Source organism: Protomyctophum parallelum (genome assembly GCF_964188405.1).
Source record: "Protomyctophum parallelum genome assembly, chromosome: 7".
Classification (NCBI taxonomy): Eukaryota; Metazoa; Chordata; class Actinopteri; order Myctophiformes; family Myctophidae; genus Protomyctophum; species Protomyctophum parallelum.
The window spans coordinates 32359944-32374659 of NC_139705.1; the positions used below are offsets into that span (position 1 = coordinate 32359944).

Here is a 14716-nt window from a genome sequence, read left to right on the forward strand (position 1 = left end):
GGTTTTAATTAGTTAGTGTTTTACGTGGTTACTGTGATGTTGTACTCTGTATTTTTCCTTGTTTCTTAGTTGCAGTTTTGCTTTACACTGTGAACTGTTATTTTGTAGTCTTGTTTTGTGCCTTCCTGTCTGCCCCTGTAGTTCTGTTCCTGTCTTGTCTCACTAGTCCTGTGATTGCCAGTGTTTCCTCCTGTGTCATATTAGTCTCCCAGCCAATCCCTGTGTTGATTTGTCTGTGGTGTTCACCTGTGTCTAGTTATCCCATGTCTATAAGTTTGCCCTTGTGTGTTCAGTTCCTTGTTCGTTCGTAAAATGTTGTCAGTGGTTTTTTGTTCCTAGTGTTTTCCATGTTCCTAGTGTTTTGCCTTGCTCTCCTCGTACTCCAGTGTATGTTCCTGATTTTGGTTAATAAACCCCCCTTGCATTCGACCTGCCTGTCCTCTGCCTTTGTCTGCACTTGGGTCCAACACCTGCTTGTCCTGAACTGTGACAGTACGAACGAACCATATTGGACCCAGCGGACAGAGGTTTGCTTTTAGTTTTTTGCATTTGGAGTAAAATGCCCAATCTTGAGTAAATTGAGGAAGCCATGGCAGATAGTCAACAGCCCTGCCTGCCATTTTCATGGGACGATTTTGGTGTAACAAGGGAAGACTTTTATGAGGACCCAGAATTCCTGAATTCCCTTGCTGTCTACTGGAAGACGGACCCTGATTTTGCCAGACTGGTGGCAAAAACCAGGTGGGAATATGATGTTGGCCGTCCTCAGTCTGCTCGTGTTTCCCAGCCCGCTTAATTCCCAACAACCTGCTCACCAGCCTGCAACCCAGTCAATCAGGCTGGGGTTTGTAATAATAATAATAATAAAACTTTATTTGTATAGCACCTTTCATGACATGAAATGCAGCTCAAAGTGCTTTACAGAACAATGGAGAATAAAAGAAAAGCAAGGCAACGACAAAAAACAAGCAGTAATGCAATACAGTGAGAACATGAATAAAAAAACAAAAAACAAAACAAAAGATCAATTAAAAGCAATGTTGTAGAAGTGGGTCTTGAGCTGAACTTTAAAAATGTCTACAGAGGCTGCCTGACGAAGGTACAGTGGGAGCTTGTTCCATGCCAACGGCCCGTATTTTTTAGTTGCCATTTTCTTTAGGCAAAGCGAGCAGGCCAGCAGTGGAAGACCTTGGGACATATTTAGGCAGGCAGTCATGTAGGTAGGAAGGTGCGAGACCATTGAGAGCTTTATAGACAAGTAAAATAATTTTAAAATCAATCCTAAAAACAACCGGAAGCCAGTGCAGTGATGCCAAAACTGGAGTAATATGTTCTCTCATCTTAGTTCTAGTTAAAACTCTGGCTGCTGCATTTTGGACAAGTTGTAATCTGTCAGTTGTTTTCTTAGGCAGTCCTGAAAAAAGTGCATTGCAGTAATCAAGCCGAGAAAAAACAAAGGCGTGGATTAGCGTTTTTGCATCGTCCAAGGACACATAGGCTCTGATTCGTGCAATATTTCTAAGGTGAAAAAAGGCAATCTTGGTAACATGATTAATGTGTGAATTAAAATTCAATTCAGAATCAATAATAACCCCCAGGTTCTTTACTGTACTGTTACTTTCTACAGTCAGGTTGCCAAGTCTGCTTAATATTGATTCTTTCTGTTCACTAGAACCGATTATGAGAACTTCTGTCTTATCCTCATTTAGCTTGAGAAAGTTCTCACTCATCCAACATTTGATGCTAGACAGACAGGTAACCAGCGGGTCTAAAGCACAGGGATCATCTGGAGCCACAGAAAGATATAGTTGGGTATCATCAGCATAGAAATAAAAATTGACTCCGTGATTGGCAATGAGTTCGCCCAATGGCAGTATGTACAAGGAGAAAAGCAGAGGGCCAAGAATCGAGCCCTGTGGAATACCAGAACTGATGTCGTGTTTGTCTGAGTCAAACTCGGCTAGATTGACAAAGTAACTTCTATTTGATATAGGTAGGAGGAAAACCAGGACAGGGCCGTACCAGACAGGCCTATCCAGTGCTCTTGCGCTCTCTTGATTCTCTCTCTGGGGGGTCATGCGTTCCTTGCGTAAGATTGGCCGTTCTCTCACGGCTCACCACTTCTTTTTGTACAAATGACATTAGGTTTTTTACACTGAACGTATTGTTCTTTCCATCACCATCCTCGGTGCCAGTTTGACGAGTGAACCCTAATGTGATTTCCTCCGGTATCATTTTCATGAGAATTGGGCACAATACGTTTCCATGCATACGTGTCGGATACAACTCCCATTGAATCTGGTAGGCCTACAAGAGAGACTGGATGCATGCACGGGCATGCACATAGACGCACACACACACACGCACACGCACACACGCACACACGCACACGCACACACACACACACACACACTGAGTGAGTGAGTGAGTGAGTGAGTGAGTGAGTGAGTGAGTGAGTGAGTGAGAGAGAGAGAGAGAGAGAGGGCGGGACCGGCGGACGGACGGACACTTTTAAATGTAGGATTTTATGCAATGGCCAAATATAAAGTCTAAAGTCCTGAGTGTCAGAAATTCCCACAAGCTCACTCTGTACTAACAGTAGAAGTCAACCTGCCAACTGCTCTTGGTCAAAGACACTTTTATGCACAGATAAGGTCTGTGTAGGTGTAGGACATAATATGCACTACTGCAGTCAAGCACGAGTTGCATTTGAACATCTCTGAAATGTTTAACAGACCTATTCTGAGGCCAACATTCTGCGAGGACACATTGTGAGCTTTTGTCACATTCCTGATCCACTGTTATATTACGGTAATAATTGATTAATTGAAGTAAATAGAGTCCAAAGCAAAACTATATGAACTAATATTTATCAACTCGAAAACAACTCTCTCAGGGTAATCCCAGGTGTAAAAATATTGTTAAGATTGGCCTCCTATTTACTTCAATTCATCCAATACTATACTATTAAAAAAATGCAACAAAGAATCTCTTCAAGGTTTCATGAGGTGAGTAATTGATAGGAAAAAAAGTCATCAGCATGTGTTGTTGTCACATTTCTTTCCAAGATAAACACCTTTTTTACAATTAGAATAAAATGCCAGAATAGTTTGCATAATCTCAAGCCAATTCAAATCATAGTCAAATCATAACAACAAAAAGGTTGGTGCATTTGGTGGGAAAAAAGGAAACGGCATAGGCTGTACTGTCCCTCTACTTCCAATGTCTATGCCTATCACAGTATTAATTGTTAGTCACTTCTGGGCAGTAGTCATTCATTATATGCAGTTTATAAAATTCCAAACGCTAAAACAGGGTTAAGGTCACTAAACACAGACAGGGAGACCCTCCACCATGTCACTGTCATCAGGGGATCCCTGGCAGACGGGGCCCATGTTCCGGAGTGTCGGCTCAGATTTGCACACAGGTGAGCTGTCTGACTTGCTGCTGTTCCTGATGCCGTACAAGAGGTAGATGGCAAAGCCGATGGCCATCCAGACAGCAAAGAGGAACCACGTGCTCACGTCCAGCTGCATCATGAGGTAGACGTTGATGAACACGCTGAACAGAGGCAGCCAGGGAAGCAGGGGGACCTTGAAGACGAGAGCCTCGTTGCTCTCAGGCTGTCTCCAGATGATGAGAACGCAGATGCCACAGAGCAGAGACAGGACCACGCACGCTGTCACTGTGGGCGGATCCGCAGCCAACAGCTCTGGTTGCTTCCATGTCAGCACCACGCACAGGACGGTGATCAGCACCGAGATAATGGTTGTGGCGGCATAGACAATGTTGCCCGAGGTCTGTGTCAATGTCTTTCCGCTGGGGCAGAATAGTAGCTTTAGGACGAAGCTCTCATGGAGGGGCCTGTCCTCCAACTCTGTCTGGCTGGAGGAATTCAAATGTATTGGCTGGTACCTGAGGATGAGCACACAGATGGCCACAAGGGTATAGGCCAAAAGAGTCCCAAGGGACATGAGGTCCACCAGAGCCGCCACTTCAAACAGGAAAGCCATCAAGGCAGCAACAATGCCAGAGACCACAGTAGCCAGGAGAGGGGTCTTCGTGCGGGCATTCATCCTGGACAGAACCCGGAACAGCAGCCCATCCTCTGCCATGGCATAGATCACCCTGGGCATGGGGAACATGGAGCCCAGAAGGCTGGTGGAGAGGGCGCAGAGAGAGCCCACGGCCACAACATATCTAGCCGGGGCCCAGCCCACGTGGCTGAACGCCTCTGGCAGAGGGCTCTGAGTGTCGAGTTGGTAGTAAGGCATCATGAGGGTGAGTGCCACCGACACACCAAAGTAGGCAAAGAAACAGATGAGTAGGGATGCTATAATGCCTATGGGGATGGAACGCTTGGGGTTCTTGGATTCTTCACTTGATATGGCAATAGAGTCGAAACCTACGCAGGCGTAGAAGCAGGTGGCGGCGCCGGACAGAATGCCACTCAAGCCGAATGGAGCGAATCCACCTTTGCCAAAGTTGTCTTTAATAACAGTTATGTCCACTGTGCGGTTGGTGGAGTTCAAGAAGCTAATGAAGTCTTCCTCTGTGAGGTTCCAATAAGCCATGTTCCCCTTGATGAAGCCAGAGATGATGATGAAGCCCAGAATCACAAGGTTCACGCCCGTAAAGATTTTGGTAATCAGCACCGACTCGCGCACCCCGAACACCAGCAGGCCAGTGAGCAGCAGCACCAGTAGGAGGGCAAAGGGGTCAGGGTACTCTGCAAAGATGTTCCCAGGAACCTTCATCTCCATGGTGGCTTTGAAGAAGCCGGAGATCTTTTGCTCGACCAGGTTGTCAAAGGTGGAGCTCCATACTCTTGCCACGCTGGCCGTGCCGATCACATGCGACAGGACGAGGTTCCAGCCTGTGATGAACGCCCAGATCTCTCCAACCGTCACATAGGTGTAGAGGTACGCCGAGCCCGTCTTGGGCACACGGGTGCCAAACTCGGCGTAACACAGGCCCGACAGCATGGAGGCGAGAATAGCGATGAGGAAGCAGAGGAAAATGGCGGGCCCCGCCTTCTCACGTGCCACCTCTCCAGTTAGCACATACACACCAGCTCCCAGCGTGGAGCCCACACCCAGGGCGATGAGGTCCAGGGTGGACAGGCAGCGGGCGAAGGGTGTTTCCTCTCCGGTGCAGTCGAGGGACCGCCGACGAAACAACACCTTGCCCAAGATGGCCAGCTTGTGAGCCATATTATATCGTTATGTCTGTGAGTGATGTATTTCCTTTGTCGAGCATGCATCCGCATTGCTCAAACACGTTCATTTCAAAGTATATTTGAAAAGATTAGTTATATTTATTTATATATTCAGTATCGATGATGTCATCTTATATGATGCCATCATCAACACTGAATAAGGAATATGTAACTATTTGACTAACCTCTTTCAGAGCTGTTTTTTTAGCCCCTCCTATGCCCAGCTGTCTGTGTACCACGAATGTGATGATTTTATTGACTGAGCTCGGAATGTGATGTATGATGATAAGAGCGCCCCTCACTTCACACGGGTGTGATCATTTAAATATGATTATTTGGAAATGTAAACATCCAATGGTACAGTAAGACATTGGCTAAAAGGATAGCCAGGCCAGGGGTGCCGAGTCATTAGCGAACAAGAACAAATTGCTGTTACAGACTACTTTCATGTCATTTAATCGAGTGATTGAATCGAGCTGAAACCTTGCCCAAATTGGAGTCATGCATCCTATCTAACCCTCCTCAGGAAACAATCCCGTATTAAATGCTGACGTTTAAATATCCACAAATACCACATGACCAGAGTCCCCCAGGGGTCAATAGTAGGCCCCCTGCCTTTTCCCTCAACAGTCGACACATAATATCTTTGCTGGAAATAGGCACTCTACAAACTCAAAACGTGTCACAATCTGGATCAGTCTGGATTTTCGTCTCCACCAGGCCGAAGACATGGGGGGGAGAGTATGTTTTGCACTCCGTCCGTGTGTGTGTCCTTCCGTTCGTCCGTCCTTCCGTCCGTCCGTTATCAGCTAATCTCCGGTACCGTTGGCCCGATCCATGCCAAACTTTGCACACACACTCCCTGGATGCCAACGATGAACCTCTGCCCCAAATTCTCCAGAACGGCCTGTTATAGCGCCACCAGGAGGTCGACTTTTGTTGATATTACTCCTCCAGATTCTGTCCTATCTGGAGCACATGACTATCTCTATAGTCATGTGCTCAAGACGGATCTGTACGATATTTCATATTCCATCCTAGCTGTTGTTGGCTAACATTGGCTTTCAAAGTTTGCAGGATTGGCCTGTTTTGAACAAAATGCCTCAAATCATCCAATTGCCATCCAAGACGTAAGAAGAAATGGCACCCTTTTCACATTGGCCTATTATAGCGCCACCAGGAGGCCACAACCTGACCTGCCCTGGTGGAGACCTGTGCCCCGAGGGGCACTTTATCTAGTTAATCTTTGGTATTGCCTTGGCAAGGGATTGAAGTTGAACCCCCATCCTTCCAATGTCAGGCTGCAGGCAGACACTCTTAAGGGCCGATTCACACTCCCGAGTCCCTATAAGTCAATTCACACTCCCTCATGATTAGCGCCGAACTCGCTTGTAAATATTGGAGGTCCTGGACGTGAATATGTTTAAGTGGCCGAGAAATGAGCCTCGCACAGTAGGGCTGCAACTAACTATTATTTTCATAATCGATTCATCTGCCGATTATTTAAACAATTATGACAATTATTTTGCTATCACCTTAAAAATATATTTTACGTTATTTTAGTTCGAACTAACAAAAAATATAATTCATTCAAAAATTAATTTGATTAGCTGTTGATTAGGCTGCTATTCAAATAAAAGACAAACTAAATTAAAATTAATTAAAGCAACTCATGGTGGCTTATTGTCTCCACCAGGCCGAAGGCATGTGGGGAGAGTATGTTTTGCACTCCGTCCGTCCGCGTGTCCGTCCGTCCGTGTGTCCGTGTGTCCGTGAACAGCTAATCTCGGCCACCGTTAACCCGGTCGATGCCATATTTTGCACACACACTCCCTGGATGCCAACCATGAACCTCTGCCCCAAACTTTCCAGAACGGCCTGTTATAGCGCCACCAGGAGGCCGCTTTGTGCAAAACAAGTTTTTGCACAGTACACCTACAGATTTTGTCCAAACATCACGCAAATTGGTACACAGTCACTCTAGAGCCATTCAACGAAACGGGTCTTTCAGATTTATCAGACTCCATCCTGATTGGTTAAGATTGGCTTCCAAAGTTCACAGGAGTGCTCAGTTTCAAACAAAATGCTGCAAATCATGAACACATCGCGTCATTTCCGTGAAATTGTGCACCCACATTCCCACTAGGCCGAGGACAAAATGCCACATGAACAATTTCAACTCAGCCTCAAGGTGGCGCTATAACTGGCCGAAAAGTGTTTTTACCTCTAACTGCACGGATCTGTGGATAACCTGGTGGAGACCTGTGCCCGGAAGGGCACTTTTTCTAGTTCTGACTGCATACATTTGATTAAAGAATAGCTATAATGTGTTAGTCTAGAAGGAACAGACTCTTCTGAACTCAAATAGGTCATTTAAAAATAAATATTCAAGCCATAGGTTTTGTTCTTGATACTATAATCGTTATGTTATGTGTCATATTTTGCTTTGCAGTCGCTACTGTGCAACTATCATCAGATTGTAAGGGAAGAGAGATGGATCACTCCTCTTTAGTTTAGTTACACTTAACACTGGAAGAAATATGATTAAGTGGGAAATCACCTATGATAAATTGCAAAAAACTTGATTACTAAATTAGTTGACAACTAATTGAATAATCGATTCTATTACGATTAATCAATGAATCGTTGCAGCCCTATCGCAGAGCGGGTAACCCTCGCTGGTGCGGTGCGTATGTCCTCCTCCAGTTGTGTCACACAACACAAACAGGCTGGTGTGTGTGTGCCAAACGTGGATCGTTAAATGCGTTGCGGAGGTATCTTGTGTTTGTTTCTTATGTGAACGACATGTTATTTGTGTAGTCTAGTATAGGTTTGTAATTATTTTAGACAGTATGTTTTATAATTGTTGAGAACAAGTGTGAAGAGGAGAGCAACAGGTCGACGAATTACCATAAAGTACACGGATGCCGCCGGTCTGACAACACTGCAGTCAGATCGCACGGCTGCAGCGAGAGGCAGCTAATTTATCCGCTCTGCAGAGCTCACCTCCCGGCCACAAGCATTTGGAAGTCGGCTTGTGTCTCTTCCAAACTACAGGTGTTTCCTTGGCTCCACGGCCGACAAATTGAACTCGAAGCTGGGCTGAATGATTGAGGAAATACCCCCCCCCCTTCCCCCTTATATTCGGCTGTAAAATCAGAGTATGAATCGGCCACTGAACCACTGATCCGTTTGCCGTTATAAAATGTTAATGTTTACAAAGCTCACACATTTCCAACAGGTACATATTTATTACACAATCATAATCTAATACAATTTACAGTTAATGTTGATCTTATTATCCTACTCCTCTCCACTTCCGGGCAGGACAATCTTGCTTGAGTCATAGTAGTTCTCATCCATTACAGGGAGACCCGCCGCTTCCCTTTGCTTGATCAGTAGCTCAGCTTCCCTTCTCGCCCACTGCCGCATGCTGGGTGAAGACAAGAGAAACAAACATGATCACACTGTAATTCACTCTTCTACAACAATATTAAAATCAGTCTGCAATATTCACTCCTCTGCAAAGTTGTCCTGCGATTTCACACAACAAACTCATGTTCACCGTTGCTGTATACATCATCATCCTTCAAGGACAAGTGAATACCAAACATACAAATAATATATGGAGGTACAGGCCTGAGGCTTCTTCTGCTTTGTCAATAGCAGCATTCCCACACCAGATAAAATGTTTTCCAATGCTAAAACAGTAACCCTAGCTAATATCATACTAGGTGAACTACCGAATAGAAATGAACAAAAATAATCATCCAACAGACAAAACTATTCAGAATTATTTATAAAATCTGTATTATTAAATTAACGTATTAGTTATTCAAACATTCCCTTAACTTGCTCCAAGTAGGAAGTCCCTGGCCTAGTGGTTCAGAGTGGCTGGCCAGGCTGTAATGCAGCCTTTACAACCTTTGCTGCGTGTTACTCCCAGTCTCTACTGTTAAATAAAGGAAAATAAAATAATAAAATAACCTTAACAAACAATAACAGTTTACCAACTGTGCCTATAACAGTAGTCCCACAGTAGGTTTTGTGTTAATACCATATGATTATCAACATGAATCATTAGTGCAACAAGTAAAGACTACAATGTCTTGGTATTTGAAATGGGGGCAGAGGGGTCACATTTGCATAGTCTCCAGTTTAAGACTGGGTGCTTTCTGCCATTTGATATACACCCACTTTAATACAAAAATCCAGCCATCATTAAAGGGATAGTTGAAAAGGTCACCCAAATAATATGTTAATTTTTTCCCTATCGATTACTCACTCCATGGAGACTTGAATTCATAATATGTTTGAGGGGCGCTAGCCCCTCCTATGCCCATGCTTTCTGGGTTTGTGTGAACCCCATAGCGATGATTTGATTGGCTGAGCAAAGTACATATTGAAGATAAAAGTGAGGCCAGATGACCAGCAGTGGTTTCCTATGGATTCCATATATATATATATATATATATATATATATATATATATATATATATATAGCTCTGGTCCATAGCCTTACTGCTTCTATGATTCTGCCCTGCAGTAAGGCTATGCTACTTTCGTTTTTAAATCTCACATGGAAATCAGACCAGCCTCTCCTCTTTAGCGTAAATAAAAATAACGTTTTTGCTACTCACCAAAACAAAGGCGGGTTGTGTCATTAGAAAGCCTACTTTCCTTAGTGGACGCACTCTGAGCCCCCCACCACACGTATAAACGGTACCTTTTGAGGAAAAATATTCTCTATGAGGCAATTCTCTGGGCAATATCGGTAGAGGTAGATAGGAGTAACTAAAAGTATTTTTTTTCCGGTGGAAACTAAATCCCTTTTTAACCAAAAAGTACCGTTTATACGTGTGGTGGGGGGCTCAGAGTGCTCCCACTAAGGAAAGTAGGCTTTCTAATGACACAACCCGCCTTTGTTTTAGTGAGTAGCAAAAATGTTCTTTTTATTTACGCTAAAGAGGAGAGTCTGGTCTGATTTCCATGTGAAACCTTAAAAACGAAAGTAGCAGAGCCTATGGACCAGAGCTAAGCTCCCTATGCTAAAACAAAACCTTGGATGGTGCCACGCAGTGAACATTTTTTTAACGAATAAACTCACCCATGGTCTGGTAGGTAGTGGATAAATGTTCCACCAATAACAAGGGCCACGGAGATGCCAAAGAAGAAGCCTATCCTCATGTTCCATACATCAACCACAGGATCAGTTGAGAACCCATGGAAATCTGGATTCTGACGGAATTTAAAAAAGAAAGGTCAAAAGTTATCATTTAAATACCCACATTGAAAGTCACAGAATAACTAATTACAGTAAACTTAGGACGTGTTTAAACTCAAGCATTCCCCCCCACAAAGGTCTAGCAGAGAATATCCAAGCCCTTGGCTTTCACAGTATTCAAGTCATTTACATTTTGTGTGCAGGTATTGGTAGACTGAATTGGCACATAAACGAATAGATATAGTTCAATAAAGAAATGCACCCGGTGCATTGCTCCGAGTATTAAAAGCATAATGTCAGACAAAATGTGTGCATTGACTGCACACAGTGAAATCCTCAGTGTCCATTTATCCATTTAACTGAGAGTGTACAATGCAATCTTGTACACTTTCAGGGATAAAATAATAGTTGTAGGCCTACACCAATCTGGAATTGATAGGCTGCGTCCTCATCTGATTGATTGATTGATTGATTGATTATGTTATTAACAGTAACAGAATAGGGCTATGCACAGGATAGCACAGTTCAATACAAGGTCTGCTAAGAGGATTAAAATCACTATGGCTTGTTTCCGGGGTCCTCCACTAATATCAATCTAGCCCAGGTATTCTTAAAGTGGGGTCCGGGGACCCCCTATATATAGTAAAAATATATATAGCCTATAAAAGGTTTTTATATTACAAATGCAGCTTAAATCACACAGCTGACTAGCTAGCAAAGGGCCTCTATGTTATTAATGTTTACCCCCAATTATGATCAACTTGATCAACTAAGCATGTTGTCAATCTTGGAAATAATGTAGAGTTTTTCTTCCAGATTCTCCCCACTGTCAACAACAGAGCTGTTGACAGTGACAGTCAACAGAGCGGGTGAACTGAACTGAACTCACCTTCACGTAGGGGCTGACCTCGCCGTGTCCGTGACTTTCCGCGGCATGCGACGGCTGTAAATCGGACACGGTGGCAGAACCAGCGGCTCCGGACGGCTGCGACTGCGACACAAACCGAACCCCGCACGCTGCACTGGGCCGAAGACGGGCCAAACCGGGCCCCAGACAAGCCAAACGGGGCAACATCTTGTCCGCTTTGCTCTCACTGACGACGATATCACGACCCGGAACAGGAACAACTGTAGGGATATATTAGTTAGGTCGCACACGTTTAACAAGAGAAGAGCGCCGCCTGCTGGTCGGTGTTGGTGTTTTGTCTTTTTTTGTACTTATATTTTCTTGTATTATAAGGTGTTGGTTGTAATGGACGGTAACAAGACAACTCACCCCATTTCTGTTTTCCTCCCAGAGTTTTCCCCAGTGAGGGGTGGGAGAGGCTGGACAGCAGACGGCTGGACTTTGAATTTCTCTAACTATAAACTTTCATGACAGCAGACAGCCTAAGTACAAATATAATCTATGAAAAGCTACTACAGTGAAGTCTGTTCACAGAAGTTGTTGTAGTTGTAATGATAAGGTCTGTGTTTTGTATTGATAGTCCTTATTATAGTTATTTAACCCATTTTCCATCCATTCCATTCCATCCATGAAAGTCCCTTCTTTAATGTAGATATATAGGCCTATGGCATGAACGCAGAAGAAAATGTTTAATATGAAGAAAATGTAGCTATATGCAAATGTAGATATGTCTTTGTCTGTAATAATGATGAATGATGACATTTACCACTGCTTTGTAATGCGTACCAACTGAAAACAACAGGGAGCACCTTGGAAAAAGTGTTTCACAGTGTTTCTTTTCAAAAGTGCTCTGTTATTTTCAGTCAACACGTAGAACCATGTGTTCTTCAAAACAAACGTAAGGGGGCGCTCTACACCACAGAATGAGTCAGATCGTTAGAATCTACCGATTCTTTGCTGGGGTTAGGGTTTCTAGAGTTGATATACTCACTGCGTCAACAGATTTATATTAGTTTAACAGTCATTCAACTAATTAGTGTGGTTGCCCGGGCAAAATCTGGATAAGAGTCTAATATCTGCTACATTGATATTCTACTAAGAGAACATTGTGCTCTACCGCCGAAATAGCTCAGTTGGGAGAGCGTTAGACTGAAGATCTAAAGGTCCCTGGTTCGATCCCGGGTTTCGGCAATTTTCTTCCGTGTTTTCTGAGCAGTTGTTTTGGGCCAGGGTCAGCTCATGACATATATCCTTGCATCAACACTACATTATTGACAATCATCATAGATGTGTTTGACTTTAGCTTTTTTTGTATCTGATGATAAATAGTCTTGTGGTCATTTCATTAGCTTCGGAGACCCAGGCGGAGGCGATACTGGACAGACATGAACCAGCCACCCTAACCCTGACTGTAAGGAGGCTTCATTTATTGACCATTCACGGAAGGAGGGCTTCATTAACCGACCATTCACGGGGCTCCAGGCTTCAATTATTGACCATTCACTTTCACTCCCTTCATTAACAGGACAATGATATAGCCGTATCCTCCGCATTTGAGGACCACTAAAATAAAAGATAAAAGTCTGCTGCGCACAAGTGATTAATTTAATTACCAACACCTGTGGAGATCGGTAGGCTAGTCTGTGGATGTCATCCATTCATATTTAGCGTCATTATGTCCACGTCCAACCACTGTGTCTGTGAATTAAGCTTCACAACTGATTTATTTGATTAATTTACATGTGGAGCGTGACTCAGTGTGCTGATCTTGCCATGCCAGCCAGCAGCCACTGTGTGTTCAATGCGTCATAGGCTATGACGCATTGAGCTTTAATAGTTCACAATAAATCAGCTATGACTCATAGCTGCGTGCTTGTTTATTTGAATTTCTTGGTGTAATAATAACCTCCTATCATGTTATTAGTGGCAGCAGAGCAAAAGGATGGCGACTTATAAAATAGTGGTTTCATTCTCTACATAAATAGCATTATTGATTTTACATACACTAAAAGCTGGACATAGCTCCTCAAAATCAAAAAATTACACGCAGCCAGATTCGAACCAGGTTTGCTACGGTCACTCACAATGCAGAGCAAGTTGACTCTTGTGTTAATAATTGTCTCCACCAGGCCGAAGGCATGGGGGGAGAGTATGTTTTGCACACTGTCCGTCCGTTACCAGCTAATCTCCGTTAACCCAGCCGATGCCAAACTTTGCACACACACACTCCCTAGATGCCAACAAGGAACCTCTGCCCAAAATGGTCCAGAACGGCCTGTTATAGCGCCACCAGGAGGCCGACTTTTGGAAAACACATTTACTCCTCCAGATTTTGTCAAAAAATCCCGCAAATCGTTACACAGTATCTCTATAGTCATGTGCTCAAGACAGATCTGTCCAATATTTCATATTCCATCCAAACATTGGCAAAGTTTGCAGGATTGGCCCGTTTTGAACAAAAGGCCTCAAATCATGAACGCAGCATGGAATTTATGTGAAATCCTTCACACACTTTCCTACTAGGCTGAGGAATATATACCACCCTTTTCACATTGGCTGTTATGTTATAGCGCCACCAACAGGTGAATTTTTGGCAAAACACATTTTTGGAACAAAATGCCTCAAATCATTTTTGCCATCAAAGGCGTAAGAACAAATGGCACCCTTTTCACATTGGCCTAATTATAGCGCCACCAGGAGGCCACAACCTGACCTGGCCTAGTGGAGACCTGTGCCCCGAGGGCCACTTTTTGTAGTTCACATCTGACAAACAATGCTTCTGACAACTGTCAGTAGACCTACAGTAGGCTACCGCTATGATGCTGGTACCACTCTGCACGGATTTGCTCATTGGTTGAAACGTGTGTCACTTTAAAAAGTAACTTTATTTAGCAGTTTTTCATCCTCTGCACGCATCTGTAACTTTTAAGCTCAAACTCGGTCAGTCGCATAGCAACAGTTTTCGTTTGTGTACAAACACAAACCAGAGCTGACATCATGTGATGTCAGAGTCAGACCACACCTTTGGTCAAGGACATAAATTGAAATTTATAAAACCTATTCACTTTTTTAAATTACTCCCTACCATGTTGTTCAGGAGGATTCAACATCACTTTGAAACACTGATACAGTATTTTGTGTATTTTATATTCACCCCTTGGATTATTGCAAACGTGCATGGACGTCTGCAACGTTACAGCTGTGGAAAAATTAGAACTCCCACTGACTCGACTGTGTGTTTCAATGCAAGAGAACCATGTCCACCTACAAATGTAGGTAGGAACAGACAACAATCGGCAGACAACTGCAATGTTATAATAAGCCATAATGCGAAGGCGGTCAAATGCATATATCTGGCATTAAGAAT

At 43.7% G+C, this 14716-nt stretch overlaps 2 protein-coding genes across 2 annotated transcripts; both read right to left on the minus strand.

The window, feature by feature from the left end:
- Positions 1 to 3326: 3326 nt before the first annotated feature.
- Positions 3327 to 5213, minus strand: LOC310862032 (cationic amino acid transporter 3-like; the record flags this gene model as incomplete). The annotated part of the gene is made up of 1 exon (XM_083769769.1): positions 3327 to 5213. One exon carries the CDS (start codon positions 5211 to 5213, stop codon positions 3327 to 3329), a length of 1887 nt encoding a protein of 628 aa, XP_083625895.1.
- A 3236-nt stretch (positions 5214 to 8449) lies between these two features.
- On the minus strand, positions 8450 to 11565 carry ndufb11 (NADH:ubiquinone oxidoreductase subunit B11). The gene is made up of 3 exons (XM_083769071.1): positions 11332 to 11565; positions 10326 to 10456; positions 8450 to 8651 (listed from the first exon to the last, which is right to left on the minus strand). Exons 1-3 carry the CDS (start codon positions 11515 to 11517, stop codon positions 8522 to 8524), a joined length of 447 nt encoding a protein of 148 aa, XP_083625197.1. The 5' UTR covers positions 11518 to 11565; the 3' UTR covers positions 8450 to 8521.
- Positions 11566 to 14716: the final 3151 nt, after the last annotated feature.

Coding starts and splice junctions, on each gene's coding strand:
- ndufb11 (XM_083769071.1), bottom strand. CDS start 11,517: ATGTTGCCCCGTTTGGCTTGTCTGGGGCCCGGTTTGGCCCGTCTTCGG. Junction 10,457..11,331: donor AGGTCAGCCCCTACGTGAAG/GTGAGTTCAGTT, acceptor AAATTCCGTCAG/AATCCAGATTTCCATGGGTT. Junction 8,652..10,325: donor CACTACCTACCAGACCATGG/GTGAGTTTATTC, acceptor GTCTTCACCCAG/CATGCGGCAGTGGGCGAGAA.